At 39.9% G+C, this 14,710-nt stretch overlaps 2 protein-coding genes across 2 annotated transcripts; both read right to left on the reverse strand.

Annotated features, from left to right (window-relative positions):
* Positions 1–568: 568 nt before the first annotated feature.
* Positions 569–1,459, reverse strand: rmi2 (RecQ mediated genome instability 2; the record flags this gene model as incomplete). The annotated part of the gene is made up of 2 exons (XM_083649987.1): positions 569–729; positions 1,186–1,459. The coding sequence occupies 2 exons, from the start codon at positions 1,457–1,459 to the stop codon at positions 569–571; spliced, it is 435 nt and encodes a 144-aa protein (XP_083506113.1).
* A 2,870-nt stretch (positions 1,460–4,329) lies between these two features.
* Positions 4,330–14,710, reverse strand: ubfd1 (ubiquitin family domain containing 1). Its single transcript, XM_083648580.1, has 7 exons — positions 14,676–14,710; positions 10,066–10,350; positions 9,272–9,480; positions 9,126–9,191; positions 8,875–8,980; positions 8,698–8,780; positions 4,330–6,416 (listed from the first exon to the last, which is right to left on the reverse strand). Exons 1-7 carry the CDS (start codon positions 14,689–14,691, stop codon positions 6,306–6,308), a joined length of 876 nt encoding a protein of 291 aa, XP_083504706.1. The 5' UTR covers positions 14,692–14,710; the 3' UTR covers positions 4,330–6,305.

Genomic DNA, 14,710 nt, shown 5'->3' on the forward strand with positions numbered 1-14,710 from the left:
TGACATGGCAGACCGCTGAAAGGTCATCTACTGCATGTACAAGGAGAAACGATGCTGCAGGGGTGCTAGCAGATAGAGATCAACCAGATGACCTAGAGTTCAAGCCCTGTGTCAGCAAGCAGCTGCTGAAATGTCCTTGAAGGCCTGCAGCTCCGGACCTCTGACCCACCTGTACAGTGTACACAACAATGCAAAAATAATAATAATATGGGATTGTATCACATGTACTATGGACATTAGGTGTTTGACCAAAGGTCTGGTCTGGTCCATTCCAAGGGGCATCACTCTTCAGTCTGACTCCCTGACCAGGTACTTGGCATCCAGGATGCGCTGCTGCAGTGACATTCCAACAGGGAAGTATTGAAATGTACCGGTACTTTGCCGGCTCCAAACGTTTCATCATAAATGTACTGTATACAGTATAGTTAAGTCTACATGTGACGGAGTATCCTTCCCTCTGTGGACCCATGTTCGTTGAGAAGAATGACACTGACACACTGCACCAGCGTGCAGCAGAGGCAGGTAGTCCGAGCATCACCGAGGCAAGATTTATTCTTATACACCGACATTACTGCATTCCAGTCAGCACCTGCTGCAGATCCTCCACCTCCAGCTTCCACATCCTCCTGTGAACTACGGCGTGCTGGGACAGGTCTGCTATCTTCACCGCACGGATGACAGGCTCTGGGGAGATGGCCTGGATGGCTCCCATCACCATGACATATTTGCCTGTAAAAAAACAGGTGAAAGTGGTTGCTCACATTGAAAATGGACACTTAAAAAAAAGGGGGGGGGGATGCAGGTTAAACTTCAGCATTATTTCATTTTCATTAAGTTAGCCCAATTAGAGAGAATATGATGGAATGACTGCTTTGATCATATAGCTTCACTGATATTTCTCTACCTGCAATACAGATAGTCATGGAATATTGTGGATGAAAATAATATGACAATAAAAAATATTCTCAAATTTGGATATCATCAAATGGGGTCTGTTGTCCTAATGTGGACTAGTGGCCCTTGATATGAAAGGTTGAGAATCACTGCTCCACTGGTTGTGGGTTATTTTGGTGACGGATCTTTGTGAAAAGCAGCTATAATAATCCTATACAGTACATTTTAGAAGCAAGAATAAACCTGCAACCTTTGTCTTAGTTAATGGTGGTTCATTCAAGACTTTGTTACCTCGGGATAAACACGGTTTCCCTTTAGGGATGTTGTTGACACCCTGAACGACAAAGGTGCCTGTCTCGTCCAGCAGCAGCACGGTGTTTCGGTCCAGCTGGGCCTCCAGCACGGTCCCCTGCATCCACACCATGCACACCGGGAGGGAGGCACCGTGCCCGGCCCGGACCACACACTCCTCCCCGCTGAGCCGCCCCTCCCTCAGCTGGCCAGACAGCAGCTTGACGGGCGGCGACCGCTTTCTCTCCCCTGCCGGTTTTTCGGTCTTGTTCATGGTTCTCCCTCCCTGCTATTGACTGGAGTAAAACATTGTGGGTCTTCCTCTGAAGAAGTGGAGTTTGCGTTACCCGCGCATTATTTTGACGGAAGTTAAAGGCTAAAAAAATGTGTCTGTTTCCGGGGTGGAGTTAACTAAAACTACACCAAGGAACGTGCATTGATCCTCCAAGCCTCTTTTGATCTCGCGAGGTTATCCATCTTGCAAGCAAGGTTATACACATCTAGCTTCTAGCCCATTTTTACACATAATCATTCATAAAATGAAATTCTTGAAGGAGTTATACCATCTTATATAATTAATCTTATAAAAAAAAACGTATCTAAGCATATCTTGAAACACATTTGAAAAACCTGTTTTCTACAGGCTGCAAGGGGAGTATGTGTGTATATATATAGTATGTGTATATATATATATATATATATATATGTATATATATATATATATATATATATATATATATATATATATATATATATATATATATATATATATATTCCCCAGTGGATTATACCTGTGTAATCATTCCCCCCTCCCCGCTATGTTTACATATTTCTGTTGTGGAACTCTTATATTGTATTATGATTTGCAGAATGTATTGTTTGGGGGGGAAATCTCGTAAAAAATACAAGTGTTGACATTCATACAAGTGCATGACCCTGATGTAATACATTTGGAAATTGCCAGTGAGTTGTTGTAGGCTACCACTTTTCTGGACTGTCTGCAAATACACAAAACTGTCCAAAACAGCATAGGAAAATAAATACAATAATTTGCATATCAGAAAATTTAAAGGTCTCTCAGATTACACATGGCTACTTCAGACTACAGTATTAGTAGTAGTATTGGAGTAGGTAGTATTGGAGTAGTATAGCTAGATTTGCACTTTTTCTAACACATTTACAAAGTGCTGTTAAATAAAAGGAACACAAACACAAAGTCTCTGGGTCTGTCAGGGAAGTCTCTGAAAATGGTTAATGGTAAAAAGTGCAGATAATCATAGTTTTGTAATAATAACCACATTAAGTAATACATTAAATTAAATTCACAATAAATTCAGGTGCTCTCATCACATACTTTATTTTCCTATAACTTAGGCTATTTTCTGTCTATTTCTATTTCTGTCTATCTCTATGGGATATAGAAGTGATAGAGATATATCTCTATGGGATATAGAAGTCATAGAGATAGGCACCGTGCCTATCTCTATGGAATTTAGATGTGATAGAGATATATCTCTATGGGATATAGAAGTCATAGAGATAGGCACCGTGCCTATCTCTATGGAATTTAGATGTGATAGATATATATCTCTATACCAAATACATAGAAAAGGTCTGTCTGAATGTAGTTGACTCTGGGAAAATGGGAAAACAGTAAAATACCCTCAAAGTACTACTGTATCTCTGAACTACCGGTATCTCTTTAACCAAATCACGCTTTGCTATTCTATCTGATCTCCGTTTGATAACCAATCTAATAACTCACATTCACTGAACCTGCCCTGAAACTGTTTGGAGCCCCCCTGGGGAAGCCCACCTCCCACTTTGAAAACCTCTGATCTATTGATCTAACCTCTATCGATATACAGGGTATATGCAGGAATCCTGAAGTTGAATTCAATACCTTTTAAGAGCTTATTTAAGTCCTTTTCAAAATATTTTAGGACCTCAATGCCATTTTTGTCACATCAGTGACAGGGGTGTAAATCACAAGTTTCATCATGATAGGACATTACATGGATTCTTTGGACAATCATACGATATTTGCTGATACCACAAAGTCTGACATGATACGATTTCAATCGAGGCGTCTGTGATCAATATGAGATATCATATGCCCATTTGACACAATCAGAACAAAATTTAACACCTCACAAATGGCGATTAAGACTTTTTATGGGCCTTAATTTTCCCTAAATTGATTTATCAACTTTTAATACTTTTCAAGACCGTGGATACCCTGTAATAAAATTACTGATGGTATAGCCCACTTTTGAAACATGCAGTACTGTATATTGTCCAGCAGAAAAGGCCTGTGGAATGGGGGTTTCCTTCATATAGGAACCCCCTTCACAAAAACATGCAATATCATGGTTGCTAATGTGGTTCCTCCTCTGGTCGTTAAGGGCGCCTGTTCAGAGGGAGGGGAACTGGTTGGAATAGCGTGAACCTCCCACGTGCTATGTCCTACCGGTGAAGCTTCCTCTGTCAGGTGAAAAGAAGCGGCTGGCTAACTGCCCATGTCTCGGAGGAAGCATGGAGCCAGTTTCGGCTCTCCCCAGATCGGCAGAGGGTGGAGTAGCTACCAGGATAAATAAATTGGATTAGCACTAATGGGGGATAAAAATTCAGGGGAACAAAAAAAAAAAGGCCTGTGGCTGGATTTGACCCAAATATCACCAATGGAATTGAATCAGATTCAGAGGGGTCTGTGTGTGTGTGTGTGTGTGCATGTGTGAGCAGAGGTGGCAGGTTTATTTACACATCAGCTGTTAAGAGATAAAGGGAGATAAAGGGACTGGATCACATGTTTCTCCTGCTAGAAGCTGTAAGAATGTGACAGTCTGCATAAAGATTCCTCTGCTAAACAATCAGCTGTTGCTTACTTTCACTTTTTACCACAGATGCTGTTTAGGTTGGGGGGGCAGGGGCAAACAAGCAAAAGAATAAACAATTCAAGATAGATATATAAAAGTGTGACTGAATTATATCAAATTGGTTTGAATGTTTCATAAATATATATCAACAACTTTCCTCCCATGGGGAGGAAGACTTCTTCACATAATGTATGTTTATCAAGAAAACAACCGATGCCAAAATGTTCTTTAATACTGTAAGGTCCTATTCAACAAAAGGCTTGGTCGGATGAAATATCGGTTGCTGATCTAAATATGCCCCATGCAGGATGTTATCTGCCACATTATGAAATGTTAAAACAGCATTGAGTGCTTCTGTATCTCCTCTGGACTAGTCTCCACACATTGTCAGGTTTGCTTGTGATGTGTAAAAGCTAAACGTAACGAATCATATAAGTAAATCATTGGGGTTATTGTTTGTTATAGCAAAGTCATACCTCTATCTTCACAGTGATATAATAGGAAAAGCAGAGATGTGAAATCAATTCAGAAACAGAAATAAAAGTTTCGGCAGAAAATTAAGACATTACATATAGATACTGTATATGAGCTATACAGGAAGCAATGGTTGTTTAAAACATTTAAGTGAAATTGACTTTTTGAAGGATTGACAGACACAAAATTACACCTATGAGAAATTGTTCAATGAACATAGCCCAAACTATTGTTTTCTTTAACAATATGTAAATAGGAGCATGTGTGTCCGCATCTAAACTGCAATTGATACAGTAAAATAAAACGCACACTAACAGGTATTCATGCTGGTGACATGTTATTAATAGCTCCATAAGGCTTGTGATAGAAATAGGTGTTAAATGTGTCTATGGTCAATACAATACCAGAGATGTTACTTTACTCAGCATTTCTGTGTTGCAGAGACACAGTCTAGCTCTAGTAGATATTTTGATCCATGCTCTGCCGTTGGATCTGCCAGTAGTGTTAGATATATCCTCTAAATATGAGATCAGAGGTTGGCATAGTGATTTGATCTGGGTTTGTGAAGCAGAAAATGGGGCGTATTTCCATTATATCTCACAGCCACCAAGCAGCATGCCAAGTGCCAGTGCAGGATCTTATATATTGAATCAAACGGGAGTAAACGTTTTTGCGAGAACAATGGAAGATGATAAATTGATATTGGCCGATTTTCCTATCCAACAAGAAGTGATTACCCAAAAATCCCAAATGAAACCTCGGGACTAACCTGCACACTGAACCAAGACACACAGTGTGATATAATAAAATATAGCATATCATTGGCATATAGGTCTCCATTTCTAAGCAGTGGAACTATTCTTTCAAAGATGTTTACTTCGCACTCGGCAGATTAAATGCCTGCTGTCATTAGGTTATGGATATTCCTCTTGCAGAAGAAGAACATGGGGTGAAAATAGGAGATAACATGCTCCATCAGCAGTAAGTCATTAGTGCAGTATTGCAGCCGATATGGTGAGGGGAAGCTGTGCTGCCCTCTGCTGACACAAGTAATGAGCCCAACCCAACCATGACGCATAACCTTTGTGTTGAACACATCTCTATGCAGAAATTAACTCCCCACACTTAAGTCTGAAGTTCTCAACATCTAGACAGCTCCCAGTTCCCTGTTTTTATCTTCCACATCATGAAGACAACCTCTGAGAATACTGATGAAAATCAGTGCTGCCTGGTACTCTTAACAGACAAGATTAATCAGACAGATCCGTATCAACAGCTATGATTTTTTTTTATAAAGCTACTGTTGTGAGTGAGAAATGATTCAGGGTTCCTCTAAATCATGATATTCACTCATCCAAAATTAGGGAAGCAACATGGAGCTAAAATTAATGTTGACATTTGGGGGGGGGGGGGGGTTTACAGTGAACAGACAAGCCAAACAAAAAAAATGCCCTATTGCATGAATTTCCTTAAATAAGTTTTATTTCTTTAAGAATAACTGAGGAAAAGTGTTAGCAATTTCTGTACAATTGTTTAATTGTTTCCCCTTGCATTTGCTGAAAACCTTGAATGATCAACTGGGCTGAAGATGTGATGCTGCCACATAGTGCACTTTTAACCTAAAAAGAATATGATGAGTCCACAGGCATCCTTCACTTTCCTTCTAACACATTCCAAGAAGTTCCTTAAGCCTCACTGTTGTCTCCAGTTTCATTTTTCATCAGCTCCTCTTCTCAGTCCCAGTTCGTCATTGTCAAAAATAGAGGCACATTAGAAATACTGCCATTTCCCAAGGACTGTGTCTTTGATTGCATCGACAAACTGTGCAGGCACCCAGTAGACCCAATATTGAGACGCTTCTGTCGGACCCAACTGAAATGCCTACAAAAGTGAAAAATAGGTAAGAACTGGTCACACAGCTGTTAACAGTTCAGGGGTCTATATACACACACAGGGCATCTACAGGTAAGTTACATTTTAAACCTCAAAGTGGAGTCTGGGGACCCCCAGGGGTCCTTGTGGGGGCCCCCAGCAAAAAGGTGACCCCCCCCCCCACTATAATTCCATCCATAAGTAACACAGTGACAGAATGTATGACTATCTTGGTCATACACTATGTAATAAAACAACTAAAAGCAAAAATCTTATCAGATGGGGGACCCTGGGACAAAATATTCTAAATGGGGGTCTGTGATCTAATTTGTGTCAGTTTGAGAACCACTGTTCTTTTCTCTTCCTAACACACGGACCCACCAGCTACGGACCAAGCTAACTATTTTGGCAAAAACATTCCAAGACCTCATACAGTCAAAAACCTTCCGACGTACTCGCTTTTGCTGCTGAGAATGCTTATCATTGCATCATTCATATCCCTGCACCTTGGAAAATCTGAATTGTTTTGGTTTTAAGTATAAATTAAGGGACCATCCTAGTTTTTCGGTGGAATTTAATGGCACCAAGCTACAGGAAAAATTGTGTGTAACTGGGATGTCAATTGGACCAGTGTATGACAGGTGAAGCTATGGCCCTCTCTGTTACTGTTACTCTGTTACTCTCTGATCAACTCAAGGCCAAAGTATTTAGCTAGAATATCTAAATTCCTGAACAAGAAGACCATGAGGCTGGTTGCTACGTCTTTCATTCAATGCCACTATGACTATACCTGTATATCATGCTACAGTGGTCTAACTAAAAGATCGAAAGACAGGCTTCAAATAGCCCAAAACAAACTAATGAGGGTTGTCCTTGGCCTCAGTCCAATAACACATAATGTATCAGCCCTACACATTTTAAAGAGTTGAATTGGCTCCCAGTTGAAAATAGAGTTCAACAATTAAAACTCTTCATGGTCCATAAAATACTACACGACCATTGTCCAAACTACTTTACAAAGTATTTTCAATTTGTATAGGACGCTTATGGCCGGAACACGAGAGCTAGTGTAACAGATTTGAAACTAGGGACCATGTTGGAAATAAGTGTTTGCACTTTCACATGCTATCCCTTGGATTCTGTTGTATTTTGATATCCATAATCAAATCAAATCAAATCAAATCAAATCAAATCACTGAAACAATGTTGCCTAGACAGTGATGTCAAACTAAAGAGAAACAGCATTGTAGTATTACAGTGACACATTTCCTGCGTAAATTCCCAGTATTAAGAATGACAGCAAACAGTTTCTGTACAGTTGACCACTTGTCAGTCACTGCAGTGAAAGAGCTAGCTGTGCCACGCTCGGTTTGGGACGCACATGAACACATTCACTTTTCGTGCCGCGAACGCCTGACTAATCATCACAAAGGCCCGTCACAAACTGAGGAAAGTGACCTGTGCACTGAACTGGGTTCACAACATGTATTTTCAGTGGTTATAACTAAGGAAAGTGACCTGTGCACTGAGCTGGGTTCACATGTATTTTCAGTGCTTATACACACCACAGAAAATAACTGACTTGACTGCAATTGAAGTGAGTGCAATGCTAGGTCTGCCGGGGGTGAATAGAATACAATAGAAAATGTCAGATTATTTTCTCTTTCACCTCCACCTACACTAGACAAATATGATTTTTATGGCAGAAAAAAGTTTATTCATAATCTGTCATGAAACATGATGAAACAAGCAATGTTAGTGGCCCTCAGCTAGCGCAAGTGTAAACGAGGAAACCAAAAAGAAGAAAAAAGGCTCCAGATGACATAACGTAACATAATGGAAACTACATACCGGTAATTCCACAACACCTCTACCATTGAAAAGGAAACTTAAAAAATAGATAACTTTGCCATTTTACACAATACATAAAGACTGATGTCTCTCCCCATAACAAAAACATAACGAACCACAACCCCATTACCTTGATGCATACCAAACTGACCTTTGTGAACGACTCCCTGCTATTTACTTGCACAATGGCAATTTATAGACACGGCAGACCAGAGTATACATTTTGTTAAGTGTACTAAATGTGCACAACCACTCCTAGACCCCTGGTCTGTTCAACAGCAACACATTATCACATGAATTCATTTTCAAATGCTCAACTGGCTTCATTTTGCGTAGTGACTTAGCCAATCTGTAGCTGGTCTGAATGCAGTGGCTGTTTTGATCTTTCATTTTAAAAAAGTGATAAATTTGACATGCGGTTAGCAGCAAGAAAAGTTACCATCATGTGATAGTCCTCATGGCCTTCAATGACTTCAGTCACTACGTTTTTGATGGAGCCCATGGGGACTTTCTCCGTTCTCTCTGTAAGATGAAGACACAAAGATGAAGAGGATTTTAGATCAGCATCTTTGGACTTGCAGTGAGTTCAGCAAACTGAGGCCGGCCATCATCTCACCCTTCGTTCCAATCCACAACTGATCCTGCTCCAGTTTGAAAGTGAGTCTAACTTTCCCCCCGGATTTGTTAAACATTCCGGATAAAGGCACTGTTGGTAAACGTTCCTGTTGGACAAATGAGAAAGCTCTTGGTAGTCATTCATTGGTCACTATGTCCGATATTAGATTCAGCAGTAGACACATATTTGTGATAACAGCTTTGTGCTGCTTTGCCAGTCATTAAAAAAACACATCATTATTCTCCTCTCACCTTTGTTCCTTTAACAGATGTCATGATGTCGTCTGGTTTACCCTTGTCCAAGACTTTCCTGTGTTGCTGAAACAACAGTGCAGAACATCACAACTTAAAAAAAAAACATATTTGATTGTATTCTGCATAAATGTAATAAAGCTTACCTTTTGCCTGCATAAAGGCTCTTTTTTGTTTTCTTCGGCTTTGACTTCCTCTTTAGTTGCCTCTTTGGGTGTATTCACAGCTAATACATCATTTATCGTAGATCCTACCACCATGATCTTTGCACCATTTGTAATCTTAATTTCACGTAGCGTTTTGTCCTCTGGAAGTAATCCCTTGTACATCACTTTCTGCATTGCCGGCGGAAGACCTAATAACAGGAGAGAAACTGCCATTGGGGTCCAAGTCTTTTGAATGGGTAATTAGTAACTACCATTAAGACTATTTAGATCAGAGGTGTTCAAAGTGGGAGGTGGGCCTCCAAACAGTTTCAGGGGAGGCTCAGTGAATGGAAGTGAAAAAATATGACATCAGTTATTACATGAGTTAAAAGTTAGCAAATCACATAGAATAGCCTAAATCTGTGTGCTTTGGTTAAAGAGATACTGTTGAGAGATACAGTAGTTTTGGATAATTGTTGTGTGTTTCCCACTTTCCCAGAGGCAGAACCAAATACATGCCTGCCCTGCAGACAGACCTTTCTTTATGTATTTGGTGTAGTCAGAAGTATGTCAAACAGCAATATCAGGCTATCTTGGCTCAATTGAGTATCTATGGGATCAAATAACATAATCATGGTCCCATAAGCATCCAAGAATTTAGCGAAACTACAGTAAGCAAGTAAACTGGGGAGACACATTTTTCCAAGCTTTGTCTGATGGGAGGCCCACAGTCCCAGACTTAAAAAAAAACTGTGCTTTACATTGAGGAGGTTTGAACTATTGCCTGCACTTACCAGTGAGTGTGTGGATGCTGTCTTTCAGTTTGGCTCCGGTGCTGTCAATGGGAATCTTCAGGTCATATTTAATCTTGTTCCAGATAATCTTCAGATCCACCATCTCCTGCTTGTCATCTGCATCATCTCCATTGCTAATACTAGAGTCCTGAGTTGTGGCGATTCCCCCATCTGCGTCGGACACGTTTCCTGGGTCGTCTTTACCGACATTTTCACATAGTGGTTCAGCTGCAGCTTCGTTTGGCTTCGCCTCTGCCTCGGTTTCCATGATGACTTCTTCACCTCCTGAAAAAGCATAAAAAGGTTTTTAGATCCATTGCATGAAATTCCATGCAGCTGCTGAGTGCTGCGCTGCTACTGTAGCTGTACTGAAGGCGTCATAATGGTTGCAATATCACCCTACGCTAACATTACACCAAAGACAGTTCATTAGCATTTGTGACTGTGATGCTCTTATCCATTTTTCTAATGCGATCTGCTAGTCTCGATCCATTAGATTATGCATGTGTAATACTGCTTGAATGCATTTTAATACGTAAGCCACACATTATGAAATGTGAATAACTTCATGCTATTCTTAGGCATTCAGATCTCAGACTCCCTTCTCCTGGTCTCTAAACACCAGTTGTGTCGTTAAGAAGGCACAGCAGAGACTCTTTTGTGCAATGCCTTAAAAATGATGTTATGTCCACAAAAACCCTTGTAAATGTCTACCGGGTTATAGAGAGCATCTTTACTGGAGGCATACTGGTGTGGTTTGGCAACCTGACTGAACAAGACCCCAAACAACGGAGCTTGAAAAGTGGTAGGAACACCACTGCCACAGATTCAGGACACTTACACCTCCCACTGTAAGAAGAAAGGCCCTAAGTATTATGGTCTGTTCTCATTCCTTCCCTCAGGAAAACGCCTACAGAGCATCAGAGCTCGGACCAGCTACCTCAAGACAGTTTTTACTCCCAGGCGGTGAGATTACTGAACAGTAGCACTTTACATAACTCATTGTGATTATTATTTGTGGTATTTTCTTATTTTTATTCTATTTTATAAATGCTCAGGGAGAGCCAGCGCAGATGCAGTTCATTGCATTTGAATGTACACTGTACTTTTTAAATGTATGTGACAATAAACTTGAACATTTATTTCTTTAGCTCAGCTAGTTACCCAGAACCTTTAAATAAATATTGTTCTATCAGTCCCATAACTTGTGACGTCTTCTGTCTTTAAAAATCAAAAATACAAATGGCAGCTGAATAACCTAAATGACAACTGAATGACATATGCGCAGTGGCTCCAGTCCAAGACATTTTCAGAAATGATGATGATCTTAGACTAGAATGCCAAGACAACAGGCAGGAAGTCGGCTATAAAAGGAAGAGTGATCCAACAGTGCAACTTTAGGCCCCATAGAAAGAAATGCCTTTGCTATTACTATTTTAGGACTTTAATTGAATCGCCATATCGCCATGGATGGATGTCAATATAATGTAGGATATGGGTTACAACAACAATTGTATAATATGCTACTACAGTACCTGGAGTAATGTGTTATTTCATTTCAGAGCAGATTGAGCGCTAGCAACAGTCAGATCAGAATTGGACCATGGCAAGTTCTAATGCTGGACACTCTTGGGAGGTGGCTGTCAGATAAGACAGTACACAGCAGCCACAGCCAGGGTCAAATGAGTTGAGTGCTCACTAACAAGCTGACACCTGATGGTGACACTTGTAACCAATGGGCGCCACTGCTTTTGTGTTTCCATGTTTCTTTTGATACAATCTGTCCACTTTTCAACAGTGCCTCCCAGGATTATTTCCTGACACAGCATCCGGTTTTGACTGAAACTACACTGCATTAAGGAGGAAGACAGACATCATCAAAATTACATTTCCCTATGACTTTAAGATCGACAGAAGGATAATGACAGCAAAGCTGACATCGATAAACGCTTAAAAATCAGAATGAACGGAAATGGTGCTGTATACTCGGGTCTGCTCATGAAAGTACTGTGGAGGCCGCACTATTGCAAGCCTTGCTCTTGTCTAAGCTTCTGACAATTCCTCCTAGACTTTTGCTCAGACATCTGACTTGTGCATTCCCATTTGTGCCTGAAACCAAGGCAAATATACATCATACAAAATCATGACAAACAGAAGGCAGCTCAGTCGACATTTTGCTGTTGGCATAATGTGCTGCAATACTTTGCTGAGTATTGGAAGCTAGGGCTGGGTTCAAAAAATCGATTCTCCGATTTTTAATCGATTTTCATTTTAATCCTCGATTATCGATTCATATGTCCAGAGATCGATTTTTTTTTTTAATTACCGTAAAAATTTTTTTTTTTTTTTTTTTTTTTTTTTACTAAACAGGCTAAAATATTGTGCTGTGTGTGGTAGTTGAAACATAGTTTCAAGTTGACGTTTAATTATGTTTGTAGTTGAAACAAAAACATAAATACTGTAGGCTACATGAATGGAAATGTTTGATCATTATTAATATCTACTTTTAGAAATTATATAGGCTGAAATCAAATCACTGTGCATAATTGTGAAAGTGTCTTTATTGACAGATGAAAAGGCTGTTATTTACCGTTTGTCACCACGTGGTGAGTAAATATATGTGTAACTAAAACCATTAAAATTGACAACAGGTCTGCAACTTTTTTCCCCATGTATCTACTTGGCTGGTTGGAAACCCCTGTGTTACATAACTGGACAGTCATGTAATTCAGGGTACAGCTCAAAAACCACGTTTTGGTATCACTAACCAAATCAATATTGAAAATTGATCGAATCGGAATCGAATCGAATTGAAATTAATCGATTCGCAACCTTGTGAATCGGAATCGAATCGATTCTTGAAATTTGAACCAATACCCAGCTCTATTGGAAGCCATAACAATTTTAACAGATTTCCTTACTAACTATCAAGTTTTTGGTCTTAAGACTTTCTACAGGACTTGGACACAGCCACCTCTTTGTTATTGTTGTTGGCTGAGTCACTAGACCCAGTTTGTACTAGGTTGTGCCAGACTCTCTGGACTAGAGCAGATATAAAGAGTGCCATTTTTGGGGACCGTTTTTTCATTGCCATTGATTATGTTGTCAAATGCAATGTTTAACAAATCTCAGTCAAAGACATTTAACTCATGTAAAAAAAAAAAAAAAGTTAACTGGAAATCACATTATTGTAGAATATATAAATGGCACCCATGCCAGCAGCACTATCAAATTTGCATGGTATCTCCTGTATTTTCACAAGATACAACGTTACCAGGAAGTCACCTCTGGTCTAACGTTACGCTAAAGCCCAGTTCAGATCAATGATTTGCAACGCAAAGAGTTGAAACTTGCAACTGCTTGGCAATGCTCCAACTCTGGCTACCTTTAAAAATAGGCTGGCCTGGAGTCGAGATGAGAGGGGTCAGTTCAGACCACTGCAACTTTGTTCTAGAGAAGAACAGTTTTGTTGCGTTGAGGGAAGCAAATTCATGCAGAGTGAAAAAGATGACAGGTATCTGATACCTGGGCAGACACCAAACCACTCAAAAAAATATTGTTAATTCGTTTTTTTACGCAGTTTTCAGAAAACACTTCACAAGTCATAAAAGTGGTCCTCATTTGTGAAGATTATCTTGCTGAACACAAAGTTTGTTGTTTAATAAACTTTCGTTAACCACAGACCTTATTTCAAGCATTTGACGTTTGACTGGTGACGTCACTGTTCGAGCTCATGACCTTTGAACAGTCACATTCCCATTTCCCAGTTTTAAAGGAATGCCCCAAAAACCCAATGGCAGGTGATGTCACATGGGGCGTTCCTGACCTTTGAACCGTGAAATCCCCAGCTCCCAGTACAAATGGAATGGACTAGGCTTTGACAAGGTTCGTTCATAACCATATTAATATTAGCTAATGGAATTAACAGCTGAAGTCAAACAAGTTAAACCTGGCATAAAGCAGCTAACTTTGGTCCCCAACAAAACGACCATAACTTTGATTAACGCTAGCAACCTTTGGTGATGAATAATGAGGACGAAGCTTGGGTAATGTTACATCACCCGAGATCTGGAAAATGCTGACATAATGTTGAAAGCAAAAACGTTGTGCTGTCAGTTGCTAACATTATTACTCCAATATAACGTTAGCTTAGGGTTCGTTATTTTTTCAATAAGGGCAAAAATAACGTCACATGTCCGAACCAATAACCAACATTAGCCAGCCCAGCTAACGTTACTAAAGGTTAGTTAGCTATTAGACACTCAGCGAAGGACTGCTTGACACAGACATTAATCATCATGTAGATTGAAATGCACTTGCCAGTAACGTTATCTAACGTGATCACATTGGATTGGTGTATACGGCGCGGCATGAGAAAAGGAACGAATCTTTTCTAGCGTTAGCTAACGTTATCTTGCTAACTGATGTTAGCATGCGTTACCGTTACAACACGGCTGAGCATTTAACAAATATGCATTTGACTGACACCACATTAATTGCGTATCATATTGACATGTCGATTAACAACATGGGTTACTTAATTAAGAGTGTTTACGCACAATGTAACGATAGTTAGGAAGGAAATACAACTATATTTTCTCAATACCCACCATCCTGGGTCGCCATGATGATTGTGTACAATCTG

Source organism: Poromitra crassiceps, assembly GCF_964638095.1.
Source record: "Poromitra crassiceps genome assembly, chromosome: 13".
Taxonomy (NCBI): Eukaryota; Metazoa; Chordata; class Actinopteri; order Beryciformes; family Melamphaidae; genus Poromitra; species Poromitra crassiceps.